Source organism: Nicotiana tabacum, chromosome 16 (genome assembly GCF_000715075.1).
Source record: "Nicotiana tabacum cultivar K326 chromosome 16, ASM71507v2, whole genome shotgun sequence".
NCBI classification, from domain to species: Eukaryota; Viridiplantae; Streptophyta; class Magnoliopsida; order Solanales; family Solanaceae; genus Nicotiana; species Nicotiana tabacum.
Genome location: NC_134095.1, coordinates 143,466,165 through 143,483,376, shown reverse-complemented (window position 1 = coordinate 143,483,376; position 17,212 = coordinate 143,466,165). Strand labels below are relative to the sequence as shown.

General features: G+C 38.2%; 1 protein-coding gene across 3 annotated transcripts; it reads right to left on the bottom strand.

The window, feature by feature from the left end:
* Positions 1-974: 974 nt before the first annotated feature.
* LOC142170779 (uncharacterized) lies at positions 975-5,877 on the bottom strand. 3 transcript variants are annotated; one of them, XM_075233419.1, is made up of 3 exons: positions 4,416-5,877; positions 3,951-4,095; positions 975-3,541 (listed from the first exon to the last, which is right to left on the bottom strand). In XM_075233419.1, exon 1 carries the CDS (start codon positions 5,359-5,361, stop codon positions 4,507-4,509), a length of 855 nt encoding a protein of 284 aa, XP_075089520.1. In that variant the 5' UTR covers positions 5,362-5,877; the 3' UTR covers positions 975-3,541; positions 3,951-4,095; positions 4,416-4,506. The 3 variants fall into 3 exon arrangements, with proteins under 3 accessions (XP_075089520.1, XP_075089521.1, XP_075089519.1); XM_075233420.1 differs by having other exon boundaries at positions 975-3,289; XM_075233418.1 differs by having other exon boundaries at positions 975-4,095.
* Between the last annotated feature and the right edge of the window lie 11,335 nt (positions 5,878-17,212).

Here is a 17,212-nt window from a genome sequence, read left to right as displayed (position 1 = left end):
TTTGTTGTATTAATGAATACAACAGCTTAAATACATGAAATACATTGTATAAAAACATAAAAGGTATCTATAACACGTAATTAGCAAAAGGTATCTATAAATGACTAATTAGACCAAAAAGATGGTGCTTTATGAAAAATTCCCTTTATTAAAATACCGTTTTATATAATGATAAATGTTGCCTTATGTGTAAAGAAGTTTAGACGGCAATAAAAATTTGAAAGGATCCATTAACAATTTTGCCGTCCATTCTCATAAGCAATAGTTGAGCTATGTTTTTTTTTTTTTTTTTTTGGGGGGGGGGGGGGGGGGGGGTTTCGTCTCCTATTTGGTACTCACTTTGGGCTCGACTAATTAGATTCATGTCGGAAAATTCCACTTTAGGGGGTAAACCGCTCCCTGCCAATGGCAATACTAATTTCGTGACTCAAACTCGAGACCTTTGATTGAGAATGGAATTATATACCACCGACCGTAACGTTTGATGGTTGAAGCTTGCAAATAAGATAAGTCGGGATGAAATATATTATTCAAATTTCATCAAGTGTCATCCTTTCTTCATCAATTTCTTTTCTCTCTATTGAGGGTTGTTTCTCCTCCCTCCAATTTTCTTTTCTTAGGTAGTAGGACTAAGTATTCACTCATTATGTGCCAACTCCACAATGTATGCATATTTTGTTTAATTAGTGTGGAATTTAGAATTATTAGTTATTGTTAAATACTGCTTTTATAATGTTGTCGAATGTAACAAAGATAATGGCATTGTATGACTGAAAATGATTATGAGGATTTCTTGTCTTTATTTTTATGTTGTTAATGTTTGTGATATAATATTTGCACTAAGCTGTCATAATTTTATTATTTTTGATTGGAACTGGCTGGTTCTCCTCGAAATGTGATAAAAGTGATTAATATCTGAGAAATATCAAGCTCTCCAATGGAGGAAACTTCTGCAGCAGTTTAGAGAGAGAATATTTGGGAGAGAAATGATAATTGTCTATCTCTTATTACTGAAGAACTTGTATTTATACAAGAAGCATTAGCTAGCTAATTAACTGGCTGAATAACTACTCCTAACAGATTAACTTAATACAGCGGTCATCTAACTGTCATGCATCTTGTGCACGTGTACATTGTGACTCCACTACAGCTCCTCATAACACTTCCCCCAAGTTGGGTGCATAATGTTAAGTACACCCAACTTGCCTAACAGATGAGCATGTTGAACCTGTCCTAAGCCTTTGGTCAGCAAGTCTGCCGACTGATCCTTTGTATGAACATATGAAGTCTTCACCATGCCAGATTTAATCTTGTCTCTAATGAAGTGAGAATCGATTTCAATGTGTTTCGTACGCTCGTGAAATATGGGATTGGCAGTTATTTGCATCACAGCTTTACTATCACTCAAGATTGCCACGGGTCTCCTGATGTCCACACCCAGTTCTCTGAACAAACCAAGAAGCCATGTAACTTCTGCCACAACTGAGGCCATGCTCCGGTACTCAGCTTCAACGGAACTTCTTGATACAGTTTGTTGTTTTTTTTCCATGAAATCAGAGATTCTCCAAATTTGATCACATACCCTGTTACAGATCTCTTGGTATTTGGGCAAGCCGCCCAATCGGAGTCATACCAACAAGTTAACTCTTGAGTAGAATCAGCTCTCAGCCAATCGCCTTGACCCGGTGTATTCTTTAAGTATCGGATTACTCTAATTGCTGATTCCCAGTGAGACTTCTTAGGTTTCTGCATAAATTGGCTTAGCGTTTGTACTATATAACATAGATCAGGTCTGGTGACTGTGACATACATTAGCTTCCCAACATCCTGTAGTAATTCATCCCATGTAGCCCCAGTAGCATAATCATATTCCACTGTAGTTAACCTTAGATTTGGTTCCAAGGGAGTAATAGCAGTTCGAGACCTACTCAGCCCCATATTTGATATCAGTTCAAGAATGTACTTCTTTTGGTTCAGAATAATTCCAGCTTTGGACCGTAATACCTCAATCCCTAAGAAGTATTTGAGTTCACCCAAGTCTTTCAACTTGAACTTCCGATGTAACACACCTTTAGCTTCAGTAATCAGCTCTTCATTACTACCAGTGATGAGTAGATCATCAACATATACAAGTATAATCACTATCCATTCATGTCTTCTCAATGTAAATAGAGAATAGTCATGGTTACTATGAACAAAACCAGCTTCCAATAATGCATTAGTCAATTTAATATTACATTGCCTCGATGCTTGTTTGAGTCCATATAAAGAGTTGAGCAGCTTGCAAACTTTATGCTCCCCTGTCTTCTAAAACCTTCATGTAGCTCCATGTATACATCTTCGCAAAGATCACCTTGTAAAAAGGTATTGTAGACGTCCATTTGGTACAATGTACAGCCCTTTGATACTGCTAAAGCAATGGTGGATCTGACAGTCACCATCTTTGCCACATGCGAGAAAGTGTCATGATAGTCGAGTCCTTTTTGCTAACTGTATTCCTTAGCAACCAACCTTACCTTAAACCTTTCAACTTCATCATTCACCTGATATTTAATCTTGTATACTCATTTAGATCCCACAACATTCTTCCCTTTTGGCAGGTCTACAATCTTCCATGTGTGATTATCTTCAAGAGCATTAACCTCCTGTTTCATGGCTTCTATGCACCTCTCATCCTTTATTGCGTATTTGAAACTCTGAGGTTTCACTAATGTAGAGAACTTTGCAAGATAGCTATAATAACTTGGAGATGTCCTGTTATAAGACAAAGTGTTTGATAATGGGTACTGGCTAGTTGTTTTACTGGTTGTCACATAGTCCCTCATCCATATAGGTTGTTTAGACTCCCTTCCAGATTTTCTAATCTCAAGTTCGGGATATTTTGAGAGGCTCCATCAATATCTTCCAATTCTTCCCCTGGTTGAGCTTCTTGATTGGTCTCAGAACTTGGCTCAGATGCAGGTAACAACTATTCAATACCTTGATTTGCATTTGTGGATTACTATCCCTGTGTACTGGCTGAGGAGCACAAGTAAATGATAATGGAGAATCATTGGATTGCTGCTTCATATCATCAGCTAAAGTCTGAAGTGCACCTTGTGTCTTGGCAAAGGGAACTCTGTCTCCTTAAATACCACATCTCTGCTGACAAAGATTTGTTTAGAGGACAATTCCATTAAGATGTATCCCTTCTGTGTTTCAGAATATCCTATGAGGACAGCTGCCTTTACTCTTTCTGCAAACTTATCCCCTTTAGGAACCACAGGTGCATGCATAAGCAACCTATTACCTTCAGATGAGATAAGGATAGCAAGTGTTTATGTAACATCTCAAAGGGACTTTTACCCTTAATAGCTGAAGATGGTAGTCTATTGAATAAGTATACTGCTGTATTAACATAAAAACCCCAATATCTAATAGGCATATGAGACTGGAATCTCAACGCTCTTACTATATCTAAAATATGCATGTGCTTTCTCTCAACAATGCCATTCTGTTGTGGTGTGTAACTGCAACTATTCTGATGAATTATCCCTAGGTCCTGAAGAAGAGTGTTACACACTGTGAATTAAAAAATTCGATTCCATTATCTGACCTCAAAATCTTGACCATGACACCACAGTGGATCTTTACCATGGACGGAATGTTTTTGATAGCTACTATAGATTCAGATTTAAGTTGTAAGAGATAAATCCATGTATATCGACTATAATCATCTACAACAGTCAAAAAATAGAATTTGTTATCAAAAGTAGCAGTTCTATAAGGTCCCCAAAGATCCATATGAACAAGAAAGAAGGGTGACTTAGCTCTTGAAATACTAGTAGGAAAGAACAATCTAGTCTCCTTTGCTAAAGGACAAACAGGACAATTATTCAATGTAGAAGCATCAATATAATTTTTTTACTACATCAATGTGTTGCATAGCTAGAGAAGAAGGATGTCCAAACCTCATGTGCTATAGTTTGCAATCCTCTTTACAAACAGCAGCTGCTACTCTATGTTCCTTGTCTTTATTTCTGCCACGCTTTCCTTTAAAAATGTACAAGCCTCCTCTTTCTCTACAATCCCCTTCATCCTACCATTGTAGTGATCCTGAAACACGTAAAAGTCAGGAAAAAATGTGGCATAGCGGGATAGTTCTCTTGTCAGTTTTGAGACTGATAGGAGGTTAAACTTGAAGTCAGGGACAAGGAGCACATTTTTAACATCTTCATTTTCAAATACAGGAGCATGACCAGTGCAGGAAATATCAACCTTGTCACCATTTGGTAGGTATACTATATCTCTATGTGATGTCTCTACACTAGGACCATCATTAAGAAAGGATCTATTGGATTCTATGTGATGAGAAGCACCAGTGTCCACAATCCACTCAGTTTTAGGTAATTTTAACATGAAGCAAGTAACAATACCTGCCAAGTTTGCTTGACTTTCACTAGGATCCTTGTTCAGCAAATTCAGAATTTGCTTGTATTGATCATCTGTAAAGTAATGTCCTGCCCCTCAAGATGAAGACCTCCCTTCAGTACCAGTACTGGCTTGACCTTGAGGCTGAATGTCAACACTCCAAGACACATTATTAGAGGCAGTCAAAGGCTGTGAAGTGCCATAGCCAAATTGTCCTCCAGAAGCACCATGACCCTGCCTTTTCTTATTCTTAAAATCATCAGGATACCCAATTATTTTGTAGCAATTTTCCTTAAGATGTCCTTTCATCCCAAAGTGATCACATTTCATGAAGGGTTTCTTGCTTTTGTAACCTTGACCTCGATTGACCTGCATGGCTAGTGGATCATTCTTCTCACTCACACCAGATAGATTTGGTGAGTTATGAGTTTCATCCTCAATGATCATGGCATATGCTTGATTGATCGATGGAACATTAGTCTTCAAAAGAATTTGTCTTCTGGCTTGATAATAAGAATCATTTAAACCACTGAGAAATTGCAGTAACTTCTGTTGATGCAAGTGATCAACATAGTCTTTGGACTTAGCACATCCACAATTTGGAGATGGAACCATAGCATCATATTCAACCCAAAGTGTCTTCAGTCGCGTGAAGTCGACTGAAATAGAACTAGTACCTTGAGAAAGAGTCAAAATGGCCCTGTGCAACTGAAAATTCCTAATTCGATTGATTTTGTCAAATCGCTCCTTGAGATCCTCCCAAACGAGATGAGCGTTCGATGCATACTCAATACCATTGAGAAGCTCTGTTGAAATCGTATTCATGAGCCATGAGAGGACAATAGCATTGCAGGTCTCCCACTGCTCATGTAAATCATCCTCACATGACTCCTTTTTGCAATCACCGGTCACAAACCCTAACTTTCTCTTCCCCAAAAGAGTTATCTTCATCGACCTACTCCAAAGCCCGTAATTTTTAGATCCGGTAAGCTTCACCGGAATCAATACAGCGTGGGAGTATCTGATGGACCTAGATAGAGTGGATGACTGTATGGAATCGTCAAATCCGCCATTGTTGTTCAGGACAATTCACGCAAAATTAAAAGAAATTAAAAACCGGAGCAGTAGGAGAAAGAAGCAGTCAATTCGCGTCCGTCGCCTGTATCGGATGCTCTGATACCATGATAAAAGTGATTAATATCTGAGAAATTATCAAGCTCTCCAATGGAGGAAACTTCTGCAGCAGTTTAGAGAGAGAATATTTGGGAGAGAAATGATAATTGTCTATCTCTTACTATTACTTAAGAACTTGTATTTATACAAGAAGCATTAGCTAGCTAATTAACTGACTGAATAACTACTCCTAACAAATTAACTTAATAGAGTCGTCATCTAACTGCCATGCATTTTGTGCACGCGTACATTGTGACTCCGCTACAGCTCCTCATAACAAAATGTGTTGAACAGCAATTGAGGAAGATAGAGTTGAGGTGGGGATCTTATAAGACGTGATACGTGTCTGCTTGGACAGCAATTGTTTTAATCTTAGAATTAGAATGGAGGGAAAGACGATGTTCGTGCAATTGTGCCACACCCATGTAATATTAATATTCTTCCACTAAACATGCATATTTTCCTTCATTGGAAAATACTATTGTTTTAACACATAATACTGGTAAGTAACTTCCTCGCTATGTTTTGAAGACCAATTTGCTTCATTCCATCCATTATTGTTTGGCTGTTAAGTACCCTTTATAGTGTCTTGGTGTTGGCAGACTATCCTAGTGTTTAGGGGCATTTTTATTGAAAATATGAGAAGTTCTCATCTCTTGTTTCTTTGATGGTGAATGGTTTGATGTTTCCATTAATTTTTGAATAGTTTGAGGAGCTGCTAATTTTGGTGCAAATATTCTACTCTTCTATTCCAATTTATGTGATACTTTTTGCTTTTCGATATTCAATTTCACTAATCTTTGAAGCTATATAGAAATAGATTAACTCAAGAATTAAACTTAATGTTTGCATGTTCAAAATCTATGCAAAAGTACTATAAAGTGCAATTCTTCGCATGCCAATTTGATAACAAAATATATTTTACAATGTTAGTTAAAGTTCTTATAATTTGAATCTTAAGACAGAAAAATTGTCAAATAAATTGAGATGGGGAGCAGGGGGTGCCATTAAACTTTTATAGTGTTATTTGGTGGGGGAATTGTTAAAGACTCTGCAGTTATCCATGTTTGGATATTTCTAATCAAAGGAAATTATTATGATAAAATTACATGCTACTCTTACTATCATATTGTAATCTTCATAACAGTTCTTTTATCGTTTGATCTGAAAAATCTCATGGCCGTACCATTTTGTTTTGAGCTCCAAATCTCTTTGAAGAAATAAATGTATATAATTAGCGTTACTTTATGTTTGTGTTGTTTTTCTAAATCTCACCCAGGCACTTTGGGGTGAGATGGACCTGGTAGAGAATGATGATTATCTCTTTTCAGCCCCCATTGTTGTTTCCGGTCCAAGGAGTTCAGACCCTAGGCCTCTTCTGCCTTCGACCACTGAGCAAATAATAATTAGTGCACCCCCTTTTTCTCCCTCCCCTTTTACGGGGAGGAAAAGGTCCGGGTTTTTGACATTTATGAGGGGTAATAACTCATTTCTTTTTGGAAATTGGGTATTTTGAAGAATCGTCACCTAATGAATTATGGTGCGTTAGAGCATCTAGAGCGATTAACTCTTGGATTGGTTTACATTACCAGAGATTTAAGGTAAGGGCTCGAAATAACCTTGAGGGGAAGGTGTTAGGCACCCCTCTTGGTCCACAACTGTGGATCCCGGCCAAACTTATATTTATGAGTTAGTCCTTTAACAGATAAGTAGTTGAAACAAATAAATAAAGCATATTGGGCATTATATGACTCAAATAATAAGACACAGAATTTGAACAAGTTGTGTGCATAAAAAGGTAAAGTCTTTAAGCAAAGTGGATTTGGGAAGAGGGGTCCTAGGTTGGTTAGCCTACATGATCACCCCACGCAATGCCCGGTAAACACTCCCCAATGAGGGGCTACACGTGATATTAGCGCGTAGTCATCATATCCCATTCTACCTAAGTCCCCCCCCTTGGTCATAGCCTAAAGCATTCTAATAACCTTGACAATGTCCTACGCGTGCACTTCCCGTCCCGTCCTTGTGGTCTAGGAGGTATTTTAGGACCTCTAAAGCTGAGCAGTTCTAGACAATCCCTAAGGTGCTTAAAAGGAGAAAATTCTAGGCGACAGGTAAGAACAATTTAGGACTGCATATAAAGCAAGTTAGAGGCTCATAGTTACCTCCTCAAGCATATCACATAAGTGCATGTCTTCAAACAACATTCAAACACTTAAGAAAACAAATCCTAGAACATGACATCTAAGTGAGCAGAGGTTATAAAGTACTGAATTAGGCCAATATGTGAAGGATCCTATTTAACTTGCCTACTGATTAGACCTGCTAAATCTGAACAACTTCAAGTAGTAGAAATATAGTTTCGGAGTTGCGGAATTTAAACTCGCCCTATAGGCTTTCCTAAACGCTGAATAATGGTATCCCAATAGCATGATAATTACGTTTGATAGTAAAACAGTAGGAAGATTTTAAAAACATGCTCTTAAATTCCTATAGGCATGCTTTCTAATAGTAAATTAGGGCAGTACTCGAAAGAAATCATTTAAGGAAAACAAACCACTTATTAGACCAGTTTCGAAGTAAACTAACATGAATTGAACTGACTTATTTAAGCTAAACTGATTTTAGATTTATAGGAAGAATTTTTTATGTTGTTCCCTATAAGCATGATATGTAGTTGTTAAGAGTTGATGTTAGAAACTTGTAGGCATGATATTTAATGAAAACAAATATAATTACTCGTAATAATAGAAGTTGAACTGGATCACATTCTATAGACATGGTATCTACTTGTGAAGTTGATTTTAAAACCTATAGACATGATTTCTATTATCGGAACCACTTGAAACTTATAGGCATGATTTCTAACATGGTAAGGCAAACATAGCAAATATCAAATCCTATAGGCATGGTTTCTGCCCATATTACCCCACAAATATGTAACTACCCAGACTTTTTCACTAATCACCCTAATATTCGTTTACAAATTATTACAAACCAGATGAATGAATTACATAAATAGATAAAATAAAAAGAAGAAGTTACATTATTGTGACGACCCAAAGAGTCATCACCTATTTTCTTACCCATTATGTGCTTCCGAGGCCTTGAAAACCTCATTTAGAGTCGCTTCGATTTGCATGCGTATTCCGGAAGCGTAGCCGAAAAGCTTAAATATGAAATTTTGTGAAAAATGCTAAGTTTTGATGTTAAAATGAATAAATTTGACTTCGGTCAATATTTTGGGTAAACGTACCCGGACCCGTGATTTGTCGATCCCGGAGGGTCCGTAGGAAAATATGGGACTTGGGCGTATGCCCGGAATCGAATTTCGAGGTCCCAAGCCCGAGAAATGAATGTTCGAGTAAAATTGTTTTTCTGAAATTGTCACAAAAAATTGAAATGAAAATTGATTAGAACGTGTTGGTATCTGGCCCGTATTTTGGTTCCGGCGCTCGGTACAGGTCTTATATGTGATTTAAGAGGTTTTTGTAAAGTCTGGTTAAAAATCGGACGTCGATTGATGTGTTTCGGATTTGAAATCTTAAATTTGAACTTGATGAAGTTTTTGGAAAAACTCTTGATTTTGAGGTTTGATTCATTGTTTTTGAGGTTAGTTTGGCGATTTGATCGCACGGATAAGTTCGTATGATGTTGTTGAGTTAGTGCATGTGTTTGGTTAGGAGCCCCGAGGGCTCGGGAGTGTTTCAGAATGGTTTTTGCCTTGTAAAAGTTGCAGGTTCAGGAAGTTGCAGGTCTCTGAACCCTTTAGTGCAGTCCGCGAGAAATCGCGTGCGACCGCGGAGGGGCCAGCGCAGCCGCAGTCGCCTTTGTGCGGGGCGTTCTCGGTGGAGGCTGTGCGGCCGCAGTCGCCTTTGTGCGGTCCGTATAGGGTGCTGAACTGCAGGTCTTCAGGGAGGCATGTGCGGCCACAGTCCATTTAATGCAGTCTGCGGTGGAGCTCCGCAGTCGCGATCCTTTTTATGCGGTCTACGGTGAGGGTCTGAGAGGGGTACAAATAAACGGTATTTTCAGTTATTTTTCACTTTTCAAAACCCCAAAACATAAGAGGCGATTTTTCAAACAACCTTTCTTCTCCAAATAAATTGTACGTCATTTTTAACTAGTTTTCTTCAATCATTAACATCTTTTAACATGGTTTCAACTTAAAATCAAAGATTTTCATGGGGGAAATTGGGTGTTTTGGGTAGAACCTAGGTTTTCCAAAATTGGAGATTTGGACCTCAATTTGAGGTCCGATTTCAAAACAAATTATACATTTGGATTCGTGGGGAAATGGGTAATTGGGTTTTGGTCCGAACCCGGGTTTCGACAACGTGGGCCCGGGGGTGATTTTTGACTTTTTGAGTAAAACTTTGGGAAAACTCATTTGCATGCATTGGGGTTGATTCATTTAGCACTTATTGATGTAATTAAGTAACTTGTGACTAGATTCGAGTGGATTGGTGGTGGAATCAAGGGGGTAAAGCTATAATTGAGGCTTGAGTGGTGTTCAAAACTTCGAGGTAAGTGTTTGGTCTAACCTTAGCTTGAGGGATTAGGAGTTGAGTCTTATTTGCTACGTGCTAACTGTCGAGTACAACGTATAGGCATGATGACGAGTATCTATACGTTGGTGTCTAGCATGACCGTGAGTCTTTATGTTGCGGACATTCTAATCTTGTTGTATCTTTCGTGCCTAAATGATGATTTCTATATGTTGTAAAAAACATGTGAAAGAAATTGTGATCTTTGAACTTCGAGAAGCATTGGCTCGAGTGGTAATACGAATTGTGAAAGTATATGAGATAAATGAAACCCTTTGGAGCATTGGCTCAAGTGGTAAAGTGAGTTATAAAGTAAGAAGTGAAAGAAAGAGAAAGAGTTATTGAATTGTTCCCTTGCCGGGATGCTTGTTGCTTTTGTTGAATATCTCCCTTGCCGAGACTTAGCTGTTTAATTGTATTCCCTTGCCGGGATTTCTATTATTATTATTTGTTTAATCCCTTGCCCCTTGGTTGTGATTGTTGTTTGGGCGAGGAAGAGAGATAAAGCACGAAGGGTGATGTCGTGCATTGTTTGCTATTGTGAGAAAAGAGTGTAAAGCACGAAGGGTGATGTCGTGTCGTACGAAGTACCATTCCGTACCAATATTTATTGATGACATTGTGAGGAAAGAGTTTAAAGTACGAAGGGTGATGTTGTGCCGCACGATGTACCATTCCGTGCCGATTTTATTGATTATATGGTAAGGAAAGAGAGTAAAAGCACGAAGGGTGATGCCGTGCATTTTCTGATTTCTGATTTCCTTGTTGATATCCGAGTTATGTTGTTTCTTTTATTACTTGCTGTTATTTGATTATTTCGAGGTATTAGATTTCCTTACCCTATTTGCCTTGTGATTGTTGTTTGGGTGAGGAAGAGCGTAAAGCACGAAGGGTGATGCCGTGTATTGTTTTGGTGAGAACGAGAGTAAAAGCACGAAGGGTGATGCCATGCAAATTGTTGATTTCTGCTTCCTTTTTGATATTCTAGTTATGTTGTTTCCTTCCTTACTTGATGTCTTTCTATTCGGAACTATATTCACCCCCGCAGCATGTTTCCCCTACCCGTATTGACTGGTTATTCCTGTATATTTTTCCCACTGTATATATATATGAACTGCACAGGTTTATTTGGAGTCTGGTCTTAGCCTCGTCACTGCTTCGCCGAGGTTAGGCTGGACACTTACCAGCACATGGGGTCAGTTGTGTTGATACTACACTCTGTGCTCTTTTGCACAGATCTAAGTCTTGGACAGCAGCAGTAGCGCGGGAGCCAGCCTTCAGTCCAGTGAGACACCGAGGTAGCCTTGCAGGCGTCCGCAAGCCCGACGTCTCCTCTATCTCTTATTTCAGTCTGTTATCTCATGTTTCCGAGACAAACAGTTTATATTTTTCTTTCAAACGGTTGTATTTAATACTCTTAGAAGTTCGAGAGTAATGTGACACTAGTTCTTGGGTAGAGGCATATGTTGATTTCCGCATTATTGTTCAGTTTCTTTAATTTACGTCTTCCGCATATTTATTTAATTCCGTTGTTTTCATGATATTACTGATAATTGTCAAAAGAAGTAATTTGTTAATGAAGTAGCAGTTAAGAATTGGCTTGCCTAGCTTACATTAGTAGGCGCCATCACGACTCCCGAGGATGGGAAATCCGGGTCGTGACAACTATAGGGAGCCTAAGCAGGCCCAAGTGATTTCCCAAACCTCCAATAGCCTCAAATGCCAATTTCATAGACAATATCATTGTCTAGGTACATCAGAGTTCCCTAAGGATCTCAAAGATCCCGGGCAGTGCTCACACCTAGACTTTGTAACCAAATTGAGTAAGTGCAGTGTGGAAGGGCCAGCCTTAATGTGCCAGAGTTTAGAGGGATCTCAAAAGGATCCCAAGGCAGTACACACATTAGAGGGGGCAGAACCTAGGGACTTAGGAGTAGTGTAATATTGCTTGACATAGTTTGAAAGGGTTTCAGTAGGAAAACAATGTTAAAAGAGATTTGCTTGAAATAGTTTTGTAAAAAAACAATATAGGGAGTTATTAAATAAGATAATTTTGAAAAGGGTAAGGTGATCAACAATCAACAAACCAAATATAGAATCAGAAGAGGTTCATCAGTACTTCAATACATGGAATCAAACAGGTACACACATTCACTCAGGGGTAATGGGGGGTTTTGGGGTAAGTATAGGGCACATAGTAAGCACAGATGGACATGGGTATAGAATCAGAAAAGCCTTGAAAGGGGTTCAAGAGATTTTAAGGTGCAGCATGAACTTCAGAGTTATTACAGAATCAAACAGACTTAGGATAGCCAACTACTTTACACAGGAAGGTGCATGCCAGAAATCAGAGAAACATAGTCACATTGGGGTATACTAGAAAAGGATTCATGAGGAGGCTAATCCTAAGGGGGTATATTCAGAAGCATACAGTAAAAGCATATTAAAAGCATGCAGTGAAGTAGACATGTTAGTTGCAGGTTGAACAACAAAACCATAGATAGAAGCATATTAGAAACATGACAAATTGAAGTAGTAAGAGAAGCATATTGTTTTGGGACTTGAATTAAAATTAGAACATACTAGTAAAGAGATAGTAAACACAAAGTGAAAGAGAACCCAATAGTTCTCCTTGGCTTGCAGCCGGCTAACTTAGAACAGTAGTAAGTAACACAAAAGAGAATAGAAAGCTTTGAGTATGAGAGAGAGAGTTTTGAACCAATGTGTTCGTGTGTTGTGTTAATGAAAGAGCAGGGTAATTGTAGTTTGAAAACATGTAGAAAATAAGGCTAGAATGAGAGAATCAGCAAATAACACGGTTAACCAAATAAGGTAAGAAAACTAAATGAGGTTGCAAAATATGGAAATAATCGAGAATCAGCATATATCAAATCAGTGAATCAAGGACTCAAAATAATACTGATTTAAGAAGAATAACATAGGTTCCCATGAATAAGCAAATAAGCCAGATTTAAACAGGAACAATCGAAGGTCTAAAGGAAAGTTTTCAAATCAAGCAAAGAAACAGGAAACTCAGAATCAATCAAATAGAGAGTCATGAGTCAGTGTTTAGCATATAAATAAAGTAAGACAAGGATAACCAAAGTTCGACACATAACTCTAGCAAGCACAAAAGTAAAATAATATTGATTCGATGAGAGAGAGGCAAGTATTGAACGGTCAAGATGAACTCAAATCGTCCTAGATCTATACAAATCTAGGAGGTATAAAAAAGAAACTAGGGTTTCGAAAGAACCCATATAGATACGAAGAAACCTATCCAGAAACCCAAGGATCGTAGCAAATACAACATGATTTTGCTTGAAATCACACTGGAGTAGCCAAGAACAGGTGGGTGACGAACCCTAGATGCAAGTCGGCATGGCCTGGGCCCTTGAAGACCTTAGAGAAGGCAAGCATGGCATGAGAGGAGCCATTGGAGGCTTAAGAGACGATGAGAGGTCACCGAAGATGGCCGGAGATGGGAGGTCGGCGGTTGAAGATTAGGGTTAGGTTGAGAGTGTTTTGAGAGCAGAGAGGATCTTAGGGCGGCGGTGTGTAGAGAAATGGTTAGGGTTAGGAGTCGTTTAGAATTAAAAAAAAAGGAAAGAATGAACGAGGGTCGTTGATCTTTTAGATCAATGGCCAGGATCTGATGGGTTTTGGGTCGGGTAAGTGTAATTAGGGCCTAGGCCGGGTATTGTAATCCAAAATTGGGCTGGGGTATTGGGTTTAATTGAAGCTAAAATTGAAATAAAATTTGGCTAAGTTTTAAATAACCAATTTGACCCTATATAATTTATAATAAATAATACGTGATTTATAAAAAATAAATTCGTGTACTAAAATGATTTAAAATAGATATTTAACATTTTAAAAATATAGAAGATTATTTTATGCATATAAAATGTAATTGTACATTAATAATATTGCAATTATATGCAAATTGGCTTTAAAAATATAAATGCAATTATAAAAAAAATGTACAAATATATTTAGGCAATATTTTGGCATAAATATATGATTTAGATGGCTAAATTACCACAACAATAATTTGAAGGATAATTATTGGAAATTTTATAAGTAAAAGGGGAAGAAATAAATCAATTTAAAGCCTTTAAAATTATTAAATTTTTTTTATAAAAACCATGTGCATGCTTATATTTGCATATATATGCTATTTTGAAAGTATATATGTCTATAAAAATATGTAGAAAAAATTAGGTTGCAGCTGCCCCTCTTTACCCGAAAAGGATGAAAGAATTTTCGGGTAAAGAAATGATGGTCAATTTTGATCGGGCGAGATGTTTTGAAAGACAGAGGCCGGACTCTAGTCTTTGGGTTGCCTACATATCCCTGGTTTTACAAGAATCAGGCCGTGTGTGGTTCTGGATTCATCTGCAGAATATGTAGATGAAATTGTTGCAAAAACAGACATGCGATGCAGAAGCGGCTATGGTGAGCGGTTAAGGCTTAGGACAGTTTGAAGGAACTGGAGCAAGATCACTCCTGCTAGGATAGCGGTTGCTTACTAGTTACCTATAGATAAAAGATTCTACAAACATGTATTTGCGAAAATTTAAACGTGATGCAGATTTCCTTTGGACCATGAAGGTTGTCTTTGGAGAGTTAAGGATGATGTCCTTGGACCATGTCTTCCTGGGCCATGAATTTCTTAGTGAGGGATTCTTAGGCCATGAAATGATGTTCTTGGGCCATGAAGATGGTGCCTCCAAACCATGACGCCTTTGAATAATGATATGCAAGTTCGAGAGATCCTCAGGCCATGGCATAGTGTTTTCTGTCTATGAGGATGATGCTTTTAGACTATGACGCCTTTGAATAGATTGGCAATATTTCAGTCCATGATATGCAATAATATGGTGTTAACAAGACAAGGCTCAGTCTTACAAAATGGAGGGCTAAGTTTAGCCCGACATAAGAGCAAATAGATAGTGCTAGAAATAAAGCAAAATTTGTGCAAAAAGGGACAGTTCTTAGTCCTGATGCAAATAGAAAGGTAGGAATTAGCCTCATGCAAATAGGGAGGCAGAGATTAGCCTCATGTAGGTAGGGGGACAGGAATTAGCCTCACGCAGGATGAAGGCAGGGATTAACCTCATGTAGGATGGAGGTAGGGATTAGACTCATGCAAATATGGAGGCAGGTATTAGCCTCATGCAGGATGGAGGAAGGGATTAGCCTCATCTAGGTAGCGAGGTAGGGATTAGCCTCATACAGGTATGGAGTCAAGGATTAGACTCATGAAAATAGGGAGGATGAGATTAGCCTCATACAGCTATGAAGGCAAGGATTAGACTCAAGCAAATAGGGAGGCAGGGATTAGCCTCATGCAGTTAGGGGTGGGCAAAAAAACCGAAAAACCGAATTTCGAACCGAACCAAATTAATTTGGTATTTTGGTTTCGGTTTTTTCGGTATTTCGGTCTAATTCGGTACGTAAATTTCGGTATTTCGGTTCGGTTTTCGGTTTTATAAGTGAATTATTTCGGTATACCGAAATACCGAAATTTGCTAATATATTATACAGGCCAAACCCCAAAGCTCCAAACCCAATTATGAATTACCTATTTTATTTGATTTTGGGCCACAGCCCACACCCAGGCCCAGCTGCGCGCCTGCGCCCCAAACCCAATTACCCAACTCCCAACACTCAGACTCTCAGACTCATCGAGAATTCGAGTTTGACATAGGGTATTAGCATTAGGGTTTGCTTACTGCTTCAGTTCAGCCTTCGCGGTAGGGGTGGGCCGTGGGCGTTCGCGGTGCTTAGGACTTAGGAGATATCATCGAGAACAAGAAGAAGAAGACGAGAATCTACTGCAACTCTAGGATATCAGTGTGCGAGTCGAGTTACGACCAGTCGACATTCGAGCTCAAGTCTCATCTCATCTTCACCGGTTAACTTCACTACTTTTGTAAGTTTTGTAAGTCTCATCTCATTCTCATGATCTCATATATAGTTATTTGCATCTTCGATTCAGACTAGTTTGGAATTGAGGTCTAGTTGATGATTGCCTGATTGTTGGGTTGAGATTTTTAAATTGGCTTAGTTTGTGAATTAGTGACCTGAAAAGGTTGATGTTTATTCTTATTTTTGAAAAAAAAGAAAAAGAAAAAGGGCCAGATAACTAGTTTGGAATTGATGCATACTTGACATGATTGATTGATTTTTAGGCTGATACTTTTGAATGGCTTAGTTGTGGATTAGTGATGTGAATGGACTATGGAGTGGAATGGATACAAAGGATTCATATAGCAGAGCTCAACTAGTTTGGTTTGAGATGCAGTTAATTGATTCTTACTGAAAAATGTTACCTTTCTTATCTTGTATCGGAAGAAAAATCGGAATCGAACAGAGTGAAAATATATAAGGATTTGTGTTTTCTGTCCTAACTAGTTTGGAATTGTGAATAGTTGATGATTGATTGATTGATTGATGGGGTGAGACTTCTGAATTAGCTTAGCTTATGAATTAGATATCTGAATAGAGTGGAACAGATATAGGGAATTCATAGTTGATTGGTTTGGTTCAATTGTTTGAATTAGCTTGCTTTGGAAAAAATTTCACAAATGGGATAGCTTTAGTAAACCCAATTTGGATCTGGTTCATTTTCTTGTTATCAGAATTTATTTTTTAATTCTGTGAATTTGTTGATAACACCAATTGCTAAGTGAACAATGGAAGTGGTGGATAAGAGTTTTATGTGATATGCAGTAGAATTGGTAATTGAACTCAGGCGATTTCTCAAATATGTGATCTGGAGTTGTGTGTTGAATCATCAGTGACAATGCCCCTATTTTTATGATTTGAGATAGATATATGGCAGTACACTTTTGTATGAGTTATGCTTTTTCTTGATTATGTTTATTATAGTGTTTGTTATACACTTTTTCTTCTTAACTGCATATCTGCAGATGATGGAGTTAAGCAAGTCAATCCGAGAATTAAAGATTATTCTTTACGGGAATGGCGAATCCGAGCCTCTCGCTGAGGCCTGTGCTTAGTTGACTCAAGAATTCTTCAGAGAAAACACACTCCGGTTGATAATTACTTGTCTT